This window comes from Apostichopus japonicus, chromosome 20 (genome assembly GCF_037975245.1).
Source record: "Apostichopus japonicus isolate 1M-3 chromosome 20, ASM3797524v1, whole genome shotgun sequence".
Classification (NCBI taxonomy): domain Eukaryota; kingdom Metazoa; phylum Echinodermata; class Holothuroidea; order Aspidochirotida; family Stichopodidae; genus Apostichopus; species Apostichopus japonicus.
Genome location: NC_092580.1, coordinates 2,748,024 through 2,771,284, shown reverse-complemented (window position 1 = coordinate 2,771,284; position 23,261 = coordinate 2,748,024). Strand labels below are relative to the sequence as shown.

The 23,261-nt window shown below is 38.4% G+C and overlaps 2 protein-coding genes across 3 annotated transcripts in view; one reads left to right on the top strand and one right to left on the bottom strand.

Annotated features, from left to right (window-relative positions):
* Nucleotides 1–3,190: 3,190 nt before the first annotated feature.
* On the bottom strand, nt 3,191–21,322 carry LOC139961101 (uncharacterized). Of its 2 annotated transcripts, XM_071959994.1 has the most exons (9): nt 21,175–21,322; nt 18,047–18,520; nt 13,024–13,220; nt 11,607–11,738; nt 9,985–10,297; nt 8,442–8,649; nt 8,063–8,183; nt 6,806–6,835; nt 3,191–5,771 (listed from the first exon to the last, which is right to left on the bottom strand). In XM_071959994.1, exons 2-9 carry the CDS (start codon nt 18,492–18,494, stop codon nt 5,364–5,366), a joined length of 1,857 nt encoding a protein of 618 aa, XP_071816095.1. In that variant the 5' UTR covers nt 18,495–18,520; nt 21,175–21,322; the 3' UTR covers nt 3,191–5,363. The 2 variants fall into 2 exon arrangements, with proteins under 2 accessions (XP_071816095.1, XP_071816094.1); XM_071959993.1 differs by lacking the exons at nt 18,047–18,520; nt 21,175–21,322 and adding an exon at nt 15,327–16,036.
* LOC139961104 (uncharacterized) overlaps nt 10,295–23,261 on the top strand; it is a 25,555-nt gene continuing 12,588 nt past the window's right edge. The window contains exon 1 of the mRNA XM_071959998.1: nt 10,295–10,494. The gene's annotated coding sequence lies outside the window, so the exon portion shown is untranslated. The remainder of the gene's footprint in view (nt 10,495–23,261) is intronic.

The following is a 23,261-nucleotide window of genomic DNA, read 5'->3' as shown; positions in this document are numbered from 1 at the left end:
CCCCCATGATATGAAAAGATAAAAATGATGCTGGTAAGTAAAGATCTTTTCTATCGCTTTAAAAATACAACAAGTGTTTTGACTCTGATTAAACTGTTGATGCCATGGTTACATGCCCAATTTTGTGATACAACTCTACATTGTAAACAATACTACAGTGTAAGGTGATTCATTGGACTTCTAAACCAGGAAGCTGAATTTGAATGGTTTAGATGTAATTGGAGCAGAACACAACAGTACCGTAGTTGTAACTATAGCTTCAACATGTATGCAGAACGATGACAAAAAATGAATGAGAAAAAAAGCAACGGTCATTTTTCTTGCAAATTTGACATAAGTATGGCATTGAAGGAGAACTTCATAATCTGCAGAATATTTGTAATGTATAGTTTGATGTTGATAATATGATTCTAATAGCATTTGATTGTAGTGTCAAAGGGTAAGTTGCTATAACATGACTTGTGAGTGGGTTTAGTTGGTACATAAATACTCTGAAGCCTGTTTTGCTTTTGAAGTATTCTTAAGCTCAGTTGTTGATCATCCTTTCCAATTATCACTGATATTAACTTAGTGAAGTCTAGTTTTGATATTAATAAGTTTATAATTATCATGTCACTCAAGACGGTCTTTAGACACTTGCTTGAGCACCCATCCTAGAATTCTGTCCAACAATACGAACCATGCAGTGACTTTATTGCAATAACACATCTCTTCAACTGGGTTAAATTGATACATGACTATATTTGAAGCATGTTTTTCTTTTAAAGTATTGTTAAGCTAAGTTGTTGACATACCATTAATACTTTAATGAGAATGTTTTGTTTTAAGCCCTGGGACTATGATTCAGAGACTTTTCCTTTTGACTCTTCACTTTCACTTCATATCGTCTAGTGACTCATTTAGTCTAATCATGATCAATATATTTGTACTGCTCAGTTGTTGCAAAAATTTTCTTCAGAAAACTTTACTGCCGAGTTCATTCTAAATGCTGTCTGTTTTATCAGAGTCTTTGCTTATGGAACAAGTCAGGTTTCATCATCATATTGACCGAAAGCAGTTCATATTGTTATTATTAAACACATATCTTGGTTATCTTTAAGTGCAGTGTCTGCAAAGAAAAGAAAAATTCTGAGCAAAGTAAGCAGGAACTCAGATGCCTTGTTGTCTTTGGCTCCAGTATATGTAGTTACATCTTACACTGTTGTGAAGCTATATTTGGGAGCAGCGTTCTAGTTTGCACTTCACACGATTCATAACACAACTGAGGCATGTCTGTTTGTGAACCTATTTGCCTAGATATCTGCAATCACCACTTGAGGTGTGCCCACAATAGTCCTCAATATGACCTTCAGTTGTGTATTCAATAATGCATTACTTTATGATATTGTCTTCTGTTCTTTTTTGTAAAGTATTGTAGATTGATGTTATACTTGGTATTCACACAAACAAGTCAAGTATTATGTAAAACAGCATATGCAGTTTGTATGGAATAAAGTCACATGTAGCTCCTCCTATTATAAGAAGCACCATTAACATCAGTAGATATCAATACATTATAACATCCAATAAGCAGAGCTACATGTTGCCTCTATAGAATCAACAGGTAGCCTCAGTAGCATCAACATTTACATCAATAGAATCAGCATATAACATCTATAGAGTCAGCATGTTACTTCTATAGAATCACATATAACATCTATAGAATCAACATATAACATATATAGAGTCAGCATGTTACTTCTATAGAATCACATATAACATCTATTGAATCAACATGTAACATCTATAGAGTCAGCATGTTACTTCTATAGAATCACATATAACATCTATTGAATCAACATATAACATCTATAGAATCAACTATAACATCTATAGAATCAACATATAACATGTATAAAATCAACATATATAATCTGTAGAGTCAGCATGTTACTTCTATAGAATCAACATAAAACATCTTGCAACATATAACATCTATAGAATCAACATATAACATCTAAAGAGTCAGCATGTTACTTCTATAGAATCACATATAACATCTATAGAATCAACATATAACATCTATAGAGTCAGCATGTTACTTCTATAGAATCACATATAACCAAGGGCGTAGGAACCCGGGGGGGGCGCCAGCCCCCCAGTGAAAAATGTGGAGGGGCGGAAGTATCATTCCGCCCCCCGCCCCCCGCTTCGCAAGTCCGAAAACCCCTTTTTCATTTCCAAATGAGATAAAAAATCTCATTTGGAGCACCAAATTGCATCTAAGGCCAGGTGAAAATACAAAATTAAGTTTACAAAATGGAGTGGGTGTTGAAGTGTGCTATATTGCACCAAATTGCATCTGAGGCCACCTGGAAATGCAAAAAATTCCAAAAAAATTCCCCTTAGACCCCTCCCCCAGGCCGGCCATCAGTGTTCAGCCCCCCCCCACTCAAAAGTACCTTCCTACGCCACTGCATATAACATCTATAGAATCAACATATAACATCTATAGAGTCAGCATGTTATTCTTTAGAATCAACATATGTTAAACTCTACTTTAATGCTAAAGACATCAACACATACTGTAGCCTAGAGCTCTATTGAATCAGCATGTGAAAAGAAAGTAATAGAAATAGGACCATAGTCAAGCTATTAAATAACACATATAACTTAAGTCTTCCTGTTTTCAGTTGTTGGTATTACTGGTGGTGTCAACTGTCAAAGGTATTAATTATTTGAAAGTGGCAAAGGGCTGATGTACTGTACTTGCACCTATTCTATTGGAATAAGCCATTTGCATGCTACTGCTGAATGTACTTGAAGGGCCTGAGAGTTGTCAACAGAACTAATTGGTTGAAAAGGGTTAAGGTACAACTTTTATTGGAGTCAGCCGTTTGCTGCTTATCAGATGAATATACTCAAAAGTCTATATTTGTCTTCATTTTGTCACACATAGGGGAATCCCCCAGTGAGTACCACAATTGCTATTGTTTCCTTTTAACAAAACTGGAAATAGTAAAGTTCAAGTTTGTATAATGTTGACACAGTAGCTGGCATATACACTGCGATATGAAAATTGCTCCGTCTGCACAATTATAATTGGTTCCAAAGTGACTGCATATAAAAGGTACTGCATATAGGCCACATGAAAATAACATCATTCACTGATAGGGAAGAAAGGCAAATGGTTCACTCCAAGAGACACAAATGGTACACCTCTGACATGTATTTTGTAAGCTCTTTACAGTGACAGTAGATAACAATTCAAGTATAATTATAAAATTTATAAAAAATAATTAACAAATTTAACGATGCAAAGTCTGCATCAGCTTTAAGAAATTTACACCAAATATTTGCAAAAGTTGATTCAAAGTGAAAGACACAATATGCTTCATTTGCATAGATCTGCAGCATCATAATAAACTCTTAAGAAAGTGACATATCTATGCAGGAAGTGAAAAGACTTGGCTTTGCAATTTTCTGTTTCAAATTTCCCTTCCCATTTTGCAGTTATTGTCATACTGTACATCATGCACATCAAGTGTGGGAAGAAATAGTCGCAACACCATATAAAGAAACTCACGTTGAAATAGAACGCTGCAATGTCTTGGCACTGTGAATTCAAGATCTTACTGAAGCATGGACTACCATATTCTAAAAGGTCAAATGTACCAAATTCTGCTCCCACCCTCTCCCTCAAGTAAAAGTTAATAATGCTTTGAAGAATATATATTTAGGCTGCTTTGCAATATAGAAAGAAATTATACATATTGTTGGAAACAGATCATTCCAGTTCCTCTGTAAATACATATATAAAAATGATGTGACACTTTATATTGTTCTCTCAAGATACTATAACAATTGCCAATCAGAATGCTTTGTTTTAGAACTACATGTGTCTTAATTATAATTGACAGTGGTTGCTTAGAAGCTGCCTGCAGAATGGAGGTATTTTTAATAATGTACATCGTTATATATAGGATTTGTGACTTCATTAAACTGTCTAGGATCTAGCAACTACTTTCTTTTAGAAAACCAATAAAAGACATCTGCATTGAATTATGTTCTCGTTTGTCTACATATATGTAAACAATGGCAACTCCGTTCTACTATATACAGTAGATTAAACCCCTACTTCAATTAACCTTATAGTTAGCAAAGAACATGTGTGATGTTACAGAGCACTATTCGTATCATGTATCTGTCCATTTTTTTTTATGCAGGGTGGACTGGGGTGGGGTGGCAGATGGGGAGGCTCTTCAAGTAGTCCAAAAAAGTGGACATAATAAAAAAAATCAGTTTCTTTCTTGCAGGTTAATAATGAAAGGGAAATTCTTTTGGTTGTTCAGTCGACTGCTTTATAAAAATTGCTGGAAATATTTTTGCATAGATCTGTACATAGATCAAGACCACATGTTGTATAGCATATTTTATGGCAAGAAATTCTCAAATGATAAACCTGTGACTGCTAAAATTATCAATGGCATAGTGCATGATGTCATCATGGCAATTCAACTGAAAATGTTGTTACTCTTTGTGATGTTAAACTAATTAATCTCCCAAAAATGGAAATAATTTTAGTGTAAAAAATGAAGTTGCATTTTGATCAAAATTTTAAATACAGAGAAACATGGACAGCAAAGCAAATATTTAAACAGTCCAAACATGTCATATTTCAAGGGTAATGAAATCAAAGAGGAGATCGTAATAGAAAAGTAATGCATTTGAAGAACATCTGCTATGATTTCAGCAAAGGACCACCTTCTGTGATCGGTTGTCTGGGAGGGTTTTAGTCATGCAGTCAAATAGCTGGCATTCAATCAACCATATCTCCAGTTAGGGACAGGATTCTGGGATGGGACATCAGTGAATTATTTCTCTTTTTCATTAAAGTGTTACATTGACATATCTCGACTATTCCTTTGAATACTTAGGAAGAATAGTTGTATCAATATACCTTATCACTTTCCATTGAAGCTTGGTAATTAAAGTTCACATTCATGTTAAAGAAACATTATCATTGTCTTAGTATGCACATGGTGATCTTGAGAAATGCTTGGTATTTTGTTAAAAAAAAAATCAAGTATCAAATAACAGTGTAAAGGCTAGGATTTCAGCATGTTTTTTGAAAATGAAAAAGTTTCCAATGCAAATTCCATACATTTTTTTTGGCAAATATAGCTATGCTATTGTAACTGTCATGACATGAATTTTTAATATTACATCAAAGCCTGTTGCCAATTGGTATTTAATTGTAATCAAAGAACCAACACCTTTCAACTCTTATATACAGTATATTCTTTTTGCTCTTTGCATTATTGCAGGATGTCATCAAAGAATTTATAAAATTTACCTTAAATTGACTTAACGGCATGCAGTAATTATGATTTTTTATTCCGCTTTTTGACTTCCAACATCAGCCGTTTGGCTTGAATGCGACTCATACCGATCTCACCATAGAGATCCTCCTCATCTAAGTCACAGAGGAGCTCGCCGTTGATAGAATTCTCTTTGAATTTTGTGACGTGCGCTTCGAGCCTCATCTCTCGAAGAAGTCCAGCGACGGCGTCTTCATTGAAGGATTTGACTCCCTTGATAGCAGCACTAGCCCCACCTGCATGACTATAGATTGGACCAGTGCTGGGGTATGCATACTGATTAGCATCAAGTGAGTCATATGTAGGGTCACCAGCTGCTTCTAACTTGTCTATATCGCCCTGAAGTCGCCTGATATGCTCAACCAGAGATGCATTCTTGTTGTCCAGGTCTTTGTTCTCTTTCTTGAGATGCTGTGAAAAGGAGATGATTAAAAGGGTGAGAATCAATTCTACAAATGCTGCACATTCAGTTTTGTTTTATCTTCTGACTTAGGAGGCAAAATATAAATTCAGACTTAATGTGCATTATTTGTAATTTGCCAGATAATATGTTTTATCAATTGCATTTTTTTTTTTGATACAAATAATGAAAAATTAAATCATTGAACTCTGAAGACACCTCATAAACTAGCCTGCTGAGGATGCACTCAATTTTGACAACATGTATGGTGACCTTGAAAAATAAAAGGGGCCATCCCCAAGTATTGTCATATTGTCTTTGCCATGGGTCAAAGTGGTTTGGACTGCTTCTATGATGTTAGGCCTGGAGTCTTGCATCAAAGATATCATAGAAATGTTGTCACTCAAATTAACAAATATATGTGAATGTATATTTTTATAAGAATAAGGCCACAGTGGGCGGATGTAACACATCTTTATGTAATTAAGTTCTGTATATTTAGCCTTACTGATAAATTCTTAGGTTTCCAGAATCCATTCTACAATCGTACTCATTATTCAAAGAGCAATAGTGCATTCTTTGGTTTGAGTTAAGTGCAAAATATCTGCTTTCTCATTCAAAGTAATAAGTTTTAATTTTAGAATATCACAATAACATTAGCTTTTTTCAAAGCAATTAGAACTAATTCAATAGAAATGGAAACTTAATCATCTTGCTGGAGTTTGTCAGCAGACTTTTGGAACCTTTGAATACTGAAATACAATAATCAAAATGAATTCCAAGCACAAAAAAACACTGAACATATATGACACAGAATTCCAATACAAGAGACCAGAATTCTGTTTATGAAAATGTTTAGTCATATTAAAGCATATTCAATTTGGTAGTGCCCTATCAAACTGCTTTATCTGGGATCATGCACGGGACCATTAATGCCACTGAAAAAACTAAATTAGTTAATTTTTACATAAAATATTACTTGGGTAACCAAAAATTAATCATTGCAAACACAAGTCTCTTCAGGAAAAGATATTAGAAATCTTACCTGAACTTTGTCTTGGAGAACTGTGACTTTCTGTAGAAGTAAGAAAGAGACTCTTTTATGTTCAGATAAAAGTTAATTGGCAATATAGGTTATCAGATGGTTCACTTGGACTGAGGGTCAGAGATCTATTAGAGTTGGACTATCAGCCCCCGTAGAGTAATTCTTTCTTTTTTAAATGAATTGTAAGAATGCATGGTCACTGGTGGTTAGTTTTAAAGTAGGTCTCATGTAAGGCTTATCTCAAACAGTTTTTGTAAACATTAATACTTTTCTCTTTACAATTGATGAAAAATGATTATCATCCAAAGAGCCCACTTGATAATGCTGGAGATAGTTTCAAAGTATCAGAGAAATATCACTGCACAACCCCTGTTATCAATTTATTTTAACCCTCATTTGTGCATTGGAAGAACATTTTTTTAGAACTTGTTAGAACTGAAATTATGTTACAGCTACATCTTTCCCTTACGATCTAGTTATCAGTCATGGTTTTTGCTTCCTTGCTGGGGCAACAAAGGAACCTATGTAGTCAGGTTGACATGTGTATGTGGGGGACAAATATATCTTTGAGCCACTCTGTTTCAGAAAAATTATTTTGGGGACCATTTAGGTACAAAATTTTATCGGCCCAGTATTTTGAGGAGGGGCCAAAATTTTATAATTGAAATCACTCCACGACCTTAAGGCAGATTGTATCCAAATTTGTTGGTTAATAGAGCTGGTACATGTTGGCATAAATATTATGATATTGGGCGATGACATACAGCACTTTAATGATATACCACTTAAGCAAGGAACCATAGTGCCCACTGGGCTCTTTTCTTCTGTTAACAATTATTTGCTGTTTAAACACAAACATTTAAGGTCATGCTGAACTTGTTTCAAACTTTTGGATGAAAAGTATTTATTCTCTGCAAAGAGGAATATAACACTTCATGTAATTGAAGCACAATGCTGTGGTCGGGGCAGTCAGTCGGTCAGTCGGTCAATTACAGACCGACTGACTTGTGGTGTTATAATGTATGTAATAACTGCAGTATGATGTTTCTACTGGTTAGAGTGGTATTTGTGAAATCTGAAACACAGAGCCGCGATATTTACATTTAAACTTTCAATAGGTAAGTGAAATTCTGAGAATCATGCACAATGCGATCAAATGACTTTCTCTGTCACCGTAACTCTGAAATCAAACTTGTTACTTTTTAAGAATACTGTCAGGTCTGGCTTCTTTATAAAGCTGAGCTGCTGTGTACTCACCCTCTCCCTTTCTTGCACCAGGTGTTTGAGTTCCTCTAGCTGTGTAGACGACGGTCTATGGGATTTACCCTTGTTTGTGGTGTGCATGGGTTCCTCGTACTCGCAATCATCGTCATCGTTACTGTGGACAAAGTTTCTTCGTAGTCAGTTTCAATGCGGTCACTGCATAGTGTTAAGATTGATATACATGCTCACAAAACAAAGAATGATGACCACAGATTGACCACATGAGACAAAGACCACATGAGACAAAGATTGACCACATGAGATCATTTTTATGGATCCATAGTAAATGTTGCCCCGTATAGACTCCCTGTTTAATATTGTTCTCCCTGTAGGACATTTGGACAGGAAGTGTTGAGCTTTTTAAGAAACTTACCCAGGACTCGGTGGAGGCGACCTGAATGATCCTGGTTTTGGCGGTAAAATTGGCGTTGGTAATTCTCTTGGCGGGGGTGCTGGGGGCTTACTCGTCCTGTACAATCTCAATTCATTATTTAGCCTTGTTTTCTCCTCCATAAGCTCCTCAACTCTCAGCTTGTAGGAGTCGACAGTTGTTTTTGTTGCTCTTAGCACAAAGTCTTGTCCTTTAGTTTAAAAAAACAAAAACAAAAATGTAGGAAATAGTTGCAACTAATGAGCCAAGATACAGCATTGTTCAATTATGATCATATGTATAACTGCAGCCGTGTTTATATTGCAACAATGGGATCGACACATACATGTGGTGGACATGAGGAGGTAACGATTCATACATACTTTAACATTGCTAATCAATGTAGCATTCAGTGTCTCATCATATATATTGACTGCACTGGACACCTTAATAGTTAATAAGCCTGGTTACATTTAAGTCCTACTTTATCTGTAATAGTCATATTTTATGACAAACATGACTTCCTCAAAAGTCTCCAAATCATGCTGAATTTAAGCAATTGTTACTATACACTGTATGCACAGTCTCCACCAGCAAATAATACTGGTTTTAGTCTAGGTTCATTTAAAATCTGTTATGAAATGCTCAACATAACACCTGTTCCTGTTCACAGTTTTACAGTGAAGAGGGCAGGTAGAATATTTTAAGAGTAGCTCATTGTGCTATAACTTGGATAATAAAGTTCTCGATGCTATTGTAAACAAGCCCCATAACGATGCAGTTAATAAATCAATAATGACCTTGACTCTGGGCCAATGCGCTGTTTGCATATGATGAATAGTGATATAAATAGTTTTCTGTGGAACAATATGTTAAGAGCACAATACACTTTATAAACTGCTCACCGAACCGTTACTTTGTGGGAAAATGAGAACTGCAGTCGTACTTTTATTTATAAGATCTTCTTTTAAGTTATACTCGAGTAGACTAAAACGAATCAGGTCTATTGCTGAACTTAATTCTGGGATATATCTCTGAACAATCCATTTACATGTAGATATAGATATACCCCTCGTTAGAATTAAGATATTTATGTGCTCAGCTTTATATGATTGCCACTGATTACTGTGTTGTCAATCATTAAAACATCAATCACTTCCCTGGGCAAATTAAGGTAATGGTTTTGTTTCATATATACTGTACCTAAGGAGTATTAGCTCATGCATAATGTCATCAATTCTTTTTCAAGTTTGGTGGATGAAAGTAACACTTTTTAGGATTTTTGGTGGAAACTGTTTATTTATTAAGAACCGGTATGATATGATCAGGATGTAACAAATCGAAGACAAAATCCAGCATTGAGCCTGGTAACAACAACAGCAGCCATTTGCAAATCCAATTCTGAGTTATCAGTTTCTTAACAAAAGTGTCTTAGAAGTAACTTTGCCCTAGTTTTCAAAATACACAACAAGAATTTACATTTTATTCCCCTTAAATTAAATTTTTTTAAAAATGATAAAGGTAACTAATTTAACCTGACACTCACCCTCTTTTGTCCTAGACCAGGAATCCAGAATTCCTTCGGGGGGCTGAGCAACCAGTTGCATACTTGATTGTAAGTCCCTTCTCCCAGGTTCCTTGACGTCCCACGTGGTGTTAACGAGTGGGTACAGTGGCGGTAGAAGGGATGGGAAGTGAAAGGAAGAAGTGGCCTTGTCAACCTCTTCAATTTTTCCTTCCCAGGAGATGGGTATCGAGAAGACGTGGTCGAATTTGTCGCTGGTGGCAATGACGTGGTATTCTTCGTCCATTCGATGGAGAATCAAGACGTGGTCCGGCTTGTCTGCCCTCCGGATTCTCTGGAAAGGACGAGGAAGGATTTAATATTTCAACTGAATTTAGTAGACGGATTATTCCAGGTCATATCACCACGTAGGCCCCCAGATAAAACAGTCACCGACTCTTCTCAAATTCCATCGTACCTCCCTCATACACAACTCAAGCTGACACACAGAATCTTTTAGTCATCTACCAGCGAAGATCGGATCACTCTCTGGTAAGCTTATTCCTTTTAATCCAAGATCCATTCAAAACAATGATGCTTACATTTAAAAAAAGCTGATTACTAGAAAGCCTACTCTATAACAAAGACACTATGTATATACATTTGTTTTACTTGGGGGAGGAGGGGGGAGGGGAACTCAACTCAAAGACAAAAAGATTTGTTTGTTAACTGTTAAAATTTGGGGACTATAAGGTAATACATTATTTACTTCCATCTGTTCTTGACACTTCTATACTACCATGAATGTAGACTTGTTAGTAGTTATGATGGAACAAGCCATCAAAACATGTTTTTAGATCAAACCAAATGCTTGAGAAGTCCATGAGGTGTACTACAGTATAATACCAGAGCGGCAACATCTCAAGGTTGTAGGAATAGCAATATCAGTTTCAGAGCCCTGTTTGGTAACACTGAGCCTGTCACGGTTATAACGGTTATTTATATTTTGTGGATATTGACAACATTACAATACAATGTAATTCGTTTTATTTTAATTCCTTATTTTAATAGTGACCACTTGGTAAAAATAGAAAGTCATCCTGCAGGAATAATTACACATGTTTAAATGAAAGTGTCCCCAATTTATGTTATTCGGTTTTTCATGTTCTTCTTTGCTTCATATTCAACTTAAAATATTTTGAACAATATGCGTGTCACTGCCATGTTATATTTGTTTCTTGAAAATTGAATTGACAACATTCTGAATAATGATACAAAGAGTTTCATACTTTCAAATTAGCTTGGCTTTCTTTGTAGCTAACTCAATCAGTTTAAAATATTTCCCCCAAAATGTGACAGAAATGATCACAACTGACTATCAAATCGCAAAATAATGTCTCCATTTTAGATTTCTTGTAAGCTCATGTTCAGACCTACAAAATGTTTTTGGATTTTTAGAACTGAGGTTGAATCATTGTGGAACATGTTCACTTTTGAAATGTCGCAAACTGCAGTGTATAAAATAATGCTATTATTAAGTATAAGAGCATATACTCACCAATGGAAGTGGAAACTTTAATGCTATTATTAAGTATAAGAGCATATACCCACCAATGGAAGTGGAAACTTTAATGCTATTATTAAGTATAAGAGCATATACTCACCAATGGAAGTGGAAACTTGTTGACAACCTCAGACAGGCTCATGAAGTCAACTGAAGGCATTGTCGAATAGGACGCACAGTCCATGGAATCAGAAAATGCGATTGGTACATTGTTGCAAGTTCCAATGATACACTGTAGAGAACGTTTGTGAATGAAGACGGATGAGATGTTGGTATAGAATATAAATGGATTGCAATCTTTCGTTGAAAACAGATATCACATTCTAAATATAGTTTTCTATCCGTCCCTGCATGACATCAGTAATCATTTGAATGTTACAAACTTTTGGTACCCACTCACCCTACATCCCCTCAACGTTTTGTACCCATCCACCCCACATCGCCTCAACTTTGGTACCCATCCACCCCACATTCCCTCAATTTTTGGTACCCATCCACACGACATCCTCTCAACTTTTGGTACTCGTCCACCCCACTTCCCCTCAACTTTTGGTACCCGTCCACCCCACATCCCCTCAACTTTTGGTACCTGTCCACCCCACATCCCCTCAACTTTTGGTACCCGTCCACCCCACATCCCCTCAACTTTTGGTACTCGTCCACCCCACTTCCCCTCAACTTTTGGTACCCATCCACCCACATCCCCCTCAACTTTCAGTACCCGTCCACCCCACATCCCATCAACTTTTGGTACCCGTCCACCCCACATCCCCTCAACTTTTGGTACCCGTCCACCCCACATCCCCTCAACTTTTGGTACCCGTCCACCCCACATCCCCTCAACTTTTGGTACCCATCCACCCACATCCCCTCAACTTTTGGTACCCGTCCACCCACATCCCCTCAACTTTTGGTACCCATCCACCCCACATCCCCTCAACTTTCGGTACCCGTCCACCCCACATCCCCTCAACTTTTGGTACCCGTCCACCCACATCCCCTCAACTTTTGGTACCCATCCACCCCACATCCCCTCAACTTTCAGTACCCGTCCACCCCACATCCCCTGAACTTTTGGTACCCGTCCACCCCACATCCCATCAATTTTTGGTACCCATCCACCCCACATCGCCTCAACTTTGGTACCCATCCACCCCACATTCCCTCAATTTTTGGTACCCATCCACACGACATCCTCTCAACTTTTGGTGCCCATCCACCCCACATCCCTTCAACTTTCAGTACCCATCCACCCCACATCTCAACTTTTGGTACCCATCCACCCACATCCCATCAATTTTTGGTACCCATCCACCCACATCCCCTCAACTTTTGGTAACCATCCACTCGACATCCCCTCAGCTCCCTGCAACCTCACATATAACAGGTAAATTTGCGTTTAGTATCATTAAATGACCCTTCCATTCTTTTCACTTTACTGTTCCTGCCAGTACCTACATTCCTTGTTCATTCCATACATGTGTCTTATTTATTTTGTAAAAAACCCTTTTGGTTACCTTCTGAGGCGGGTTCTCACTATCATAGGGCACGGGTCGTTTTTCGACGCCTTTGATCTCAATGATGTCACCAACTTCCTGTGCTTCCCCTGGGTGATCAGAGAAGTGTGCTTCTTCAATCCTCACTCTTAAAGGGAGCGGTTTAGCATTGATCAGGTCTCTTGTGGTAGGGTACAATCTGTCATCGTGAATAGGATCTTTGTAATAAGGAAAAGCAGAGGAAAGTGAGAACTGTTGCTCCCTCAAAGCGTGAGGCTTACATTGATCAGATCTTTGTGTTAGGGTACAATCTGTCATCTTGAACAGGTTCTTCATAGCAAGAAATAGCAGAGGAGAGTTAGAACTGCTACTCCCTCAAAGGGTGAGGTTTACACTGAAGCCTGTGACGATTTTGTTTTGGTGGTTTACAATGTTCTTTAACTCATAGATCGCATATGTCGTCAAAAAACAGTACATTTTCACGTCTTGACGTTACATAATACACTTATTTTGTAGTTTTCAGATTTACACAGTTTTACAATGTGTGTAGGCGTATATCCTCTATGCCTTTCCGTCAATTTAGTATGGTATGCCATACCATGTTCCAAACGACATAAAATGTTGACATTAGTGTTGACAGTACGAAGCACACAATGTGAAGCTTACAAAGATAAGGATTTCATGCAGACGTGCAGTTCAGCTTGTTCAGTCACTAACTGTTATATCAAGTTCACCATATTGCCGTTCATTTAGACACCAAACAAGACAGTTGAAATGACGAAAAAATTAACTCAATAGTCAAAATCCCTTCGCTATATTATTTATGATGTTTTAAGTTTGATGAAAATTCGAAATTTGATTCGGCAAATAACAAATTTCACTGGAAAAAAAAAAAGAATCATGCAATTACAAAAGTGAACGATAGATTGATGTACTGTAAACAGTATGAGAACAGCACATATGGTTATCAGCTCATAGTGTAGTGACTTTCTCAAAGTGTGTGGTGGGGGGGGGGGCGGTCGCCCCGCACACCCCTTCCCCCAAAAATGAGAAAAAAGAGGGGGGAGAGAGAAAAAGAGAGAGGGGTGGGGAGAGATAAAGGGGGACCATGAGAGGGGAGAATTCGGAGAATAACGTAGAGGATTTAAACTTCAAACTGGTATCACACTGCTACTGCCACGGATCAATATAAGGCTAATCATAAAAAAAATGAACATTTTAATATAATTTTACATGGTTAAATTCTCGGCCGATTGGATAACATTTGAAGCTCTGGAGCCTCTTAAGTCCAACATATTGTCGTAAAGCTGTTGTAGTCAATCAAGAAGAACTAAATTTAGCTTATTAATCAGACTTGACTTATCAAGTTAACATAAGTTCTTAGGTTTAACATAAAAATGCGGTTTTAACTTTGGAGAGGCACAGTGAGATTTTCAAGGGTCTTCAAGTATAGCCTATACACTTGCTTTATTATTTCTCGGGTAAGGAGGAAGCCTCATCGGTTGGTGTCATTTTCAATTCATAAGAAACATGGTGTGTTGAAAACTCAGTACTAATTAAATATGGCTTAAGTTGCTGAAAAGTTAAATGGTTCGGTTGTTTTTAGCGATATGCACTGTTTATATAATGGTGAAACTCCATTCAGCTATTAGATATCTAATCAGAATAGTATGTCTAATCAGCAGAATATTATGTTTTTCTATCAGCATAATTTCGTTTCGAAACGAAAGTACAAATATTTCATGAATATTTAAATATGACAATAAAGAAGGGCTAGCTTTGACTTGTGACAAGAATACCCTCATTTAGAAGAATGCGCGATTTTTTAATTTTTTTCATCATGGTACAGATTTTCGGGATACGGTTATAATTATCGATGCGCATGCATGTGTACTATTAATGGAATGCGTATGTAAAAAACTGCGTTCATGATAAATAATCACACAATTCCCAAAGAATGAGACATTATATAAACTTCAAAGAAAAATATATGAGAATTTAAACATTATACCTGTAACTTAACTATAAACTTAATTTCAATGGAGCAGACAATTTTTGGGCTAGAAAAGCGAATCGTACCGCTGACCTCACGGTTACAAGTCATACAGCCGTGTGCTCAAAAACTGATCTATATCTGTCCCCTAGTTGGTTGCGATATCTATAGAGTCATGTTACAGGGGGAGAGAGGGGCGGAGATTGGGGTGCGCCAGTCAGAAACCACAGTACCCATTTCCAGTTTACGTTTTCCGTTGAAAATTTACTTATGAAGTAAACTTGATAAACTTATGCAATGATAGATTATCTAAAGTATAGACACTTCTTACCGATTGGCAAAACAGTGTACAGTTGACGTGCGAACAGCGGAAGGTAGACATCTTTCACTACAGAATCGGTCGCGTAAATCCTGGTAGTTTTGTGCAAAAAGTGTAACTGAAGCAGTAAACCTTTCGGCAATTCAAGACTACAGCCTTGGATATTCCCTCCTCGTTTTAACTCCACTACTATCGGCAGTACCTTTCTTGTTACTAACTTTGCTAGGTCTGATATTTCAAGTGTTTCGATATCGACGTCTTTCTTGTCCAGATTCAATAAAGCAGCCTTCCTCTGGTTGGGAATATTTACCACTCTGTGAGGAATATGGCTGCCAGTTGATGATGGTAGGTTTTCCTTACAAGACGGCGGCCGCTGCTTACGGTCAGGAACTGGCGAAGTTGGTCGCACAGGTACAGGTGGGGCGACATAACGAGCCTCTGACCCCTCATCCTTGAGAGGCCGGGACTTAGGAATCTTTGGCAGTCGAAATTGCGGGGCCTCCATTTAAACCAAACGTCGGTTACAAGGCTATAACAAAGGTTTACATTAGTTCACGTTCGTAGTGGCATCATGTCACAACCGCTCTATAACACTTGTGATCGGCCGTGATTGTAATAGCCTGATTAGACACTATCGCAACGGTTGATATATATATTTATACATAGAGAGCGCGTCTATTAAACTATGGGTGTAACGTGAACTACAATGCCTCTGCCAATATAACTAACAAACATTTGATCGGTTTCGATATAAGTGGACGAGTCCATTCGTTCTAGTGATGTCGTTAGTAATAACAAACATGCGTAAGTCACATCATCATATAGGAGTGGCAGTCTTCAGATTCCTGTTTCCTTTATAAATGTGCACTATCATAGTAGAAGAAAATATTTTAAGCTTGCATGTGTTCTGTCATATCTGATAATGATAGTCAACTTAACAGTACGACTTTTAATTCCTCTCGTTGTAATAACCTAAGCCGGAACTAACCCTATACATGTCGACAGCAATTTCAAGATGTAGATCTATGGATCAAAGTTCTCATTGTATGAACGTATAGTTTGTATAGTTTTTTTGTTTACCTTATTTATATACCTTATTTTTAGGAACATTGGTATATGTATCTTTCAACTCGGAATCATTCAGTTGGATCCTTTGTACTGAGTCGTGTCTCAAATGATAGATGTCTCATTTCATGAACCTCGTATAATATACGTCAACTCTTCGAAACTGAAAAATTTCTACATATTTGATCATCGTATTTCATCATAAAAAAAGTCACTATTGAAATAAAGAGCCGATAGAAATGGAGAATCGACAGAATCTCAAGCTAAACCATACTGAAATTTCGACACAAACAGTCGCAATATTTCAGACAAAAAGTCAACATTTTGGGGAAAAAATTGAATATTGAGATGAAACAGTCGACGTTTTGAGATATGTTTGTTGTCTGGGTGGGTCACCGTACCATCTGTAAAACTAATCTTACTCTTGGGAAGAAGACGCCCAATTTCCCAATCGCCTATCCGTGATGCGAGCTGGGACGGTAGCCAACATCACAATTAACGATCATTAGCATTTTCGTCTATACCTGACACGTCCACAAAAAAGTAAAGTGGGGTGGAGAGAGAGCGGTTGGTAGTCAAGTTTGATAATGGGAACGAAAAAGTTGGCCTACCTATGTTAATTTGAAAACATTAAAATATGTCATGTTGATAGAAAGTCCCGGGCAATGAGTTCTGGGTGCATGGACTTCTTTGCGGCAAAGACTGAAAAAGAAACTGTTTCCCTCATAGGGGAGTGGATTGTCGCTTATTTTTCACGGCCAGTCGAGCTTGGAATAGCTGCGGAGGGTGGGGGGGCGGGGCAGGGGAATGCGCCTCCCCCATTCCACCCCGTTTAGTTTGGTAACATGAACATAAAATGCTTCTGTGCATCAACTAAGATGCGCCCATATGGTAAGAAAAAGTACCCCTTACCACTTTTCTTGTTACATAATGGCCCTGTGTAATTTTCAAAGGGGTAATTTGAAATATCCTGTTATTAAAAATCAAGGGCCGCGTGCTGGAAAATACCCATTTAAGTAGTAGAATTGTATAGCCTCAGAATGCACATACGACCCATTTCGTTGAAACGTAACTTTGGTTTGCCCCCTCTAATGAAAGTCATGTGCACCAGTGCCAATTGGACCTTGACCCCCCCCCCCCCCCATCCCATCCAAGCTTCAGCCCCCTATCGCCCATCTGCCATCAGTCATCACATTGATTTGGTATTCTGTAACCACATTTTGAGTAAGTCGTTAGCAGATCCAATTAGTATACAAATAATGAATGGTTTCCATTCGTGCAATAGTGCAAATATTTCATGAGTTGAAAGATGGTATGTTCCATCCAACGAGGCGCAGCCGAGTTGCATGGAACATTCCATCTTTCAACTCATGAAATATTTGCACTATTGCACGAATGGAAACCATTCATTATTTGTTTTATACAACATATTATATTAAGATGGGTAAAATGCACTTATGCAACAGATTGTTTTGAACAGACTGTACAGACAGGTTTCTCTGCTCTCTTACCATTGAAAAAAAAGTGCTACCATTAAAAGTATAACCCCATGGTTCTATTTCATAGAGTGGATATAGAGCGGATTTTGCATGCAATCGACGAGCAATTGACCAATCAAATGACCAGAATACAATAAGGTGTTGTATAATTAGTGCTACTGTACTTACTCGTCGGCAGGACTTCATATAGTTGTTGGGCACAGAGAGGCATGTAGTAATCATTATTGTATTTATCCGTGGTATAAACCCTTACGGGTCGATGAATAAAATGCAGGCATAAAAGCGTGCCCTGCATGATAGTAGTAGAGCATCCTTTCATGACATCGTCAGCCGTGACCTTGACCCAAAGAGGCAGTTTATGATCTATCAGTAACTTTGCTATGTCGGTTCGATAGAACCCAACCTCATCCTCTGGAGGGGTAAACAGTAAACAAGGCGTCCTATCTTTTGGTGTTTTGTCCAATTCTTCCTGCGACTCTTGATGTTGTGGAGGCATTCGACGGTAACTTTCTCGGCTTCTCATCAAGTCACCTAATTTGAATTGATGGACGATCGTCTCTCGAGGAGGTACCGGTGGTGGCACGGACTGCCTGTTTGGTACTGGCGGCCCTTGCATTGTTCCCTATAGTAATGATGCGATATCTATAGGATTATGAGAATTAGAAACAAAAACCCAGCTAAGAAGCGATATCGATACATAAACAAGAAACAGTTGTAATAGATAACTGCTTAAATTATAGCAGTACCAAAACAGACAGATTCGTTCGTTACACAATATTTTCGGTTTGGGGAGTGGGGGGGGGGGGGGGGTGTAGTTGCGGTAATGTTTATTATACAAGCTCGACCTAGACGGTGTAGGGCTTAATAACAAAATCTATGTCACCGTATCGTTGTGGGGTTGCTTTATCAATGGCATATATCTAATATGTGGCATTGTAAGTGACGTCAGCACATTCGCCGTCGCCGTGAAACTTTGCGAGTTTCGTAAATTGAATCATGCAGTGGTTTATATATCATCATTCAGGACAGGCCATCGTTTCTTAGCCTGCACTATACTTATATTTAACATTCATACTCGGATACTTCAGTTGCAATCTCGAAGAAAAAAATAACTTTACAGTATTAACTTTGCCATTCCGTTACAACCTCACGAATTCCATTTGTCGTCATATTTAATTAATTCAATGATTTCCTTTAACCTGCGGATTCATACGAAGTTAATTACATCATTCAGTTAATTACATCATTAGTAACCCTCTGATGAGGACCTATTATAATGCATTATAATAATATTTGGATCTGACTCTTCAATATCTGTTATACTAGATTATAATTTCTTCAATTTAATTCCGAGCCGTAACATAGGCCTTATTTATGAACGAAGACGTCTTACTCTATGTACCACGATTCCTGTCTAAGTTGGTTTGTTTCATTGGCACCTGAAGTCATTTTTGCATTCATTCATCCAGTCATTCCATTCATTTTTTTCATTCATTATTAAACATAGAAATAGTCGTTTGCACCGTTCAGTGAGGTTATACCTCTGCAGAACTTAAAGTTATTTTCATCGAATCGCGACTCGACAACCGTAACCGAGTTTCGACAGCGTACCGTCGTCCAGTGGCGTCACCAGACTTTTCAGTCTGGGGGGCACAGGGGGGCACCAGCATTTGATGGGGGCACTTAGGTGGATACGGATCGCTGTCCTGGGGGAGGGGTCTAAGGGGAGGGGTGTACCCCTCCCCCTTTGGAAAATTTTCGCATACGGAGGATGGGCTAGATGCAAAATGGTGCCACATTTGATGCTAAATTCGATCTGAAGATATCTCCGGAAATTGCTATTTTTGAGGTAATGATTTTAACAACGCGCAGAATTTTGCAGAGGATATGAACCACATGCTGTCGATATTATGCCTAACCCTATCAATAGAACCTACATTTGTTGAATTAATGTGTGCATGACCCCCGACTCCTTTCTTGTCCTTCTCGTTTTCTCCCATTATCTATTAAGATGTAACAGGTTCCAGCATCGTTATTGGCTCCTATCAGGGATCTCACCATGCAATCCAAAGTTGGATCACACATCGAGTATGGCTCAGTACGCAGGTGTGAACATTTGCCATTTGTTCCTACAAGCATCTGACCTCAAATGGCCTCTGCACCCCTACACAACAGGGTTAATATATGGGTCCACAAATATAGGCAAGTATGCATGGTGCCTGCGGACCCTCACATTCTCACATTTCGTCAGCTCCTAACCTGTCAACCTCAGACCAAGGCAACAAACTGCAGTACCCTCCCTTCTCACAGCAGGTCCGGATTTTCGGCATTTCACAGGCACACAATTCACGAGAGGTAAAAGACACACACAGACAGCAGACAAACACTCTCACCCATATGACAAAGGCACGCAAAGGCCCACACAAAGGCCCTCAACGTTAGGGTTCACAGCAACGATATTACTCATCGGTCCAGAAAAAATAAAGCGCGTTCTTTCATATTCTGAGGTCAGAATCATGAGAAAGGTCCAGAAATAGTGCTCTCTGGAGAGTAGGGGTGGCCTACTTTTCAGGAATTTGATTGGACTGCACCTAGTGATTTTCTGAATATTTGTCCTACTTCCTAGGAAATAAAAACACGGCTGCAGCACAGCCAGAACAGGGAAATTCATTGTTTTGAACGATGAGTCATGTAGCTTGCGAAGCGGACGTGTATAGCCGCTGGTATGACGTGAGCACTGACACATTCAATGTAAATATTGACACCTGTTGTGATGGCGCGGGTTACGACTTCGATACCCGACGGTCAAGGATAAACTTTTTCATTTTTTTCGCAGCTCATTTGAAGAAAATACGAATTACTGTGCTTCTTTGTCCTTATGAAAAACCAACTCAGATGATGGGAGTTGAATATAACAAACTATATATATTTTGTTTTACCAACCCAAATCTCAGATGGGGGGCACTCGGGGGCACTAGGTTTTCCAGGGGGGCACGTGCCCCCTTGGCCCCCCTTGGCGACGCCACTGCCGTCGTCATCGTAATAATGGGCTTTGATGCCCGCTAAAATCCGTCACAGCTTTGACCCTGTCACACGAACGAATACTATCTCACATGGAAATAAAGTAAATCTATTTCATTGTATTCCATTTCTAGATAAAGGTGAAGGAATAAAACTTTAGACACAACGATTAACATACTTACATTAACTACATGGATTTCGATGTGTGACACGTACCACACAGCAGCCTGTGAAATTGCATATGTATTTAATTGCTGAAATGAGTATAAACTTACCTATGGTAAGAGCCGGTTTTGGTGCTATGCTGTTGCACCATCCAGCGCCTCAAACAGTACTGTGATATAAATAGCATGTGTATCACCGTAGAGTGCAACATGTATATATGTAAGTGGTATGTCTCGCACGGAACGAGTTCAAGTTAACACAGTTAGTATCGGCCTGTGATATATGGAAGTCATTCATCCGTGAATTCCTTATATGCATCGACACCCACGTGATGAATATTTTTGTTTTTTTAAGTTACGTTACGCCTGGCATATAGGCTGCATGAACCAAACTAATATCACGACACGTCTGAAAACACTTTTCCGACTTCCTTGAGCTTTAGTTTTTGCGCACCTGGTTTATGATTAACAAACCTCTATTGTAACATTCGAGTAACAATGGAATTACATCATGTTTGGAACGATACAGAGACGTCGCTGCAGTGGTGTGGATGGGACACCCCAATGATTGGCTTTAATCTTCAATTAGTTGGAGAATATGCAACATCTCGTAAAATAATTTAAGCTGCTCGCACTCTTGACAGGATGATTCTGATTTCTGAGTTAATAATATTAGGCTATTTCTAATATTTAAAATATTTATAATTTTAGGCTTACATTATTACAAGATTTGACGAAATTGGAACTTATAATCAACCAAAATCTTGTGTCTTACTACTTGTACAACCCATCATAAAGTTGAAAATAGTACAAACTTTAAAATTGTCTGAATACGATCAATTGGCGTTCGACTTAGCACCTTAGCATATTACTAAGTACCCGGTATAGCAAAGAGCTTACAACTCACTCGTGTTAGTGCTGCTGAAAATTTCGAACTTGCGGTACGGCACCCTTCCTTACGAATCCACCCACATAGAAAATTATGATTCTAGTAGGAATATAATGATTCTACACCTGCACCCAATCACAAGACCGCAGCAACGTCCCTGGTCGCCATACATGCAATTCCGTGCGGACCCTGACCGGATCGTGATTTGAGGGGCCAATTCGGATCTGACGTTTTATACTATCAATTGACTGATAGAAGTCTGCGGTTTTCGGATTTTGTTTATACTAGTTATCAAAAGTTTTGTTAGTCTAACATTTTTTGTTGAGTTAGATTAATGATATCATGCCTGTTAATACTCCCTCATACTAACATCCATGCCTCTTAATACTCCCCGATATTAACATCCATGTCTCTTAATGCTCCATGACACTAACAACAATGCCTGTTAATCTGACACTAACACCCATGCCTCTTAATTACTCCCTGATGCTAACACCTATACCTCTTGATACTCCCTGACACTTATAACATCCATGCCTCTTAATACTCACCTCCTTGCCTCTTGATACTCCCTGACACTAACACCTATACCTCGTAATACTCCGTGATACTAACATCCATGCATCTTAATACTCCCTGATACTAACACCTATATCTCTTGATACTCCCTGACACTAACACCTATACCTCGTAATACTCCCTGATACTTTCATCCATGCCTCTTAATACTCCCTGATACTCACCTCCTTGCCTCTTGATACTCCCTGACACTAACACCTATACCTCGTAATACTCCGTGATACTAACATCCATGCATCTTAATACTCCCTGATACTAACACCTATATCTCTTTATACTCCCTGACACTAACTCCTATACCTCTTAATACTCCCTGATACTAACATCCATGCCTGTTAATCTGACACTAACACCCATGCCTCTTAATTACTCCCTGATGCTAACACATATACCTCTTGATATTCCCTGACACTAACACCTATACCTCGTAATACTCCCTGACACTTTCATCCATGCCTCTTAATTACTCCCTGATGCTAACACCTATACCTCTTGATACTCCCTGACACTTATAACATCCATGCCTCTTAATACTCCCTGATACTCACCTCCTTGCCTCTTGATACTCCCTGACACTAACACCTATACCTCGTAATACTCCGTGATACTAACATCCATGCATCTTAATACTCCCTGATACTAACACCTATATCTCTTGATACTCCCTGACACTAACACCTATGCCTCTTGATACTCCCTGACACTAACTTCCCTGCCTGTTATAATAATA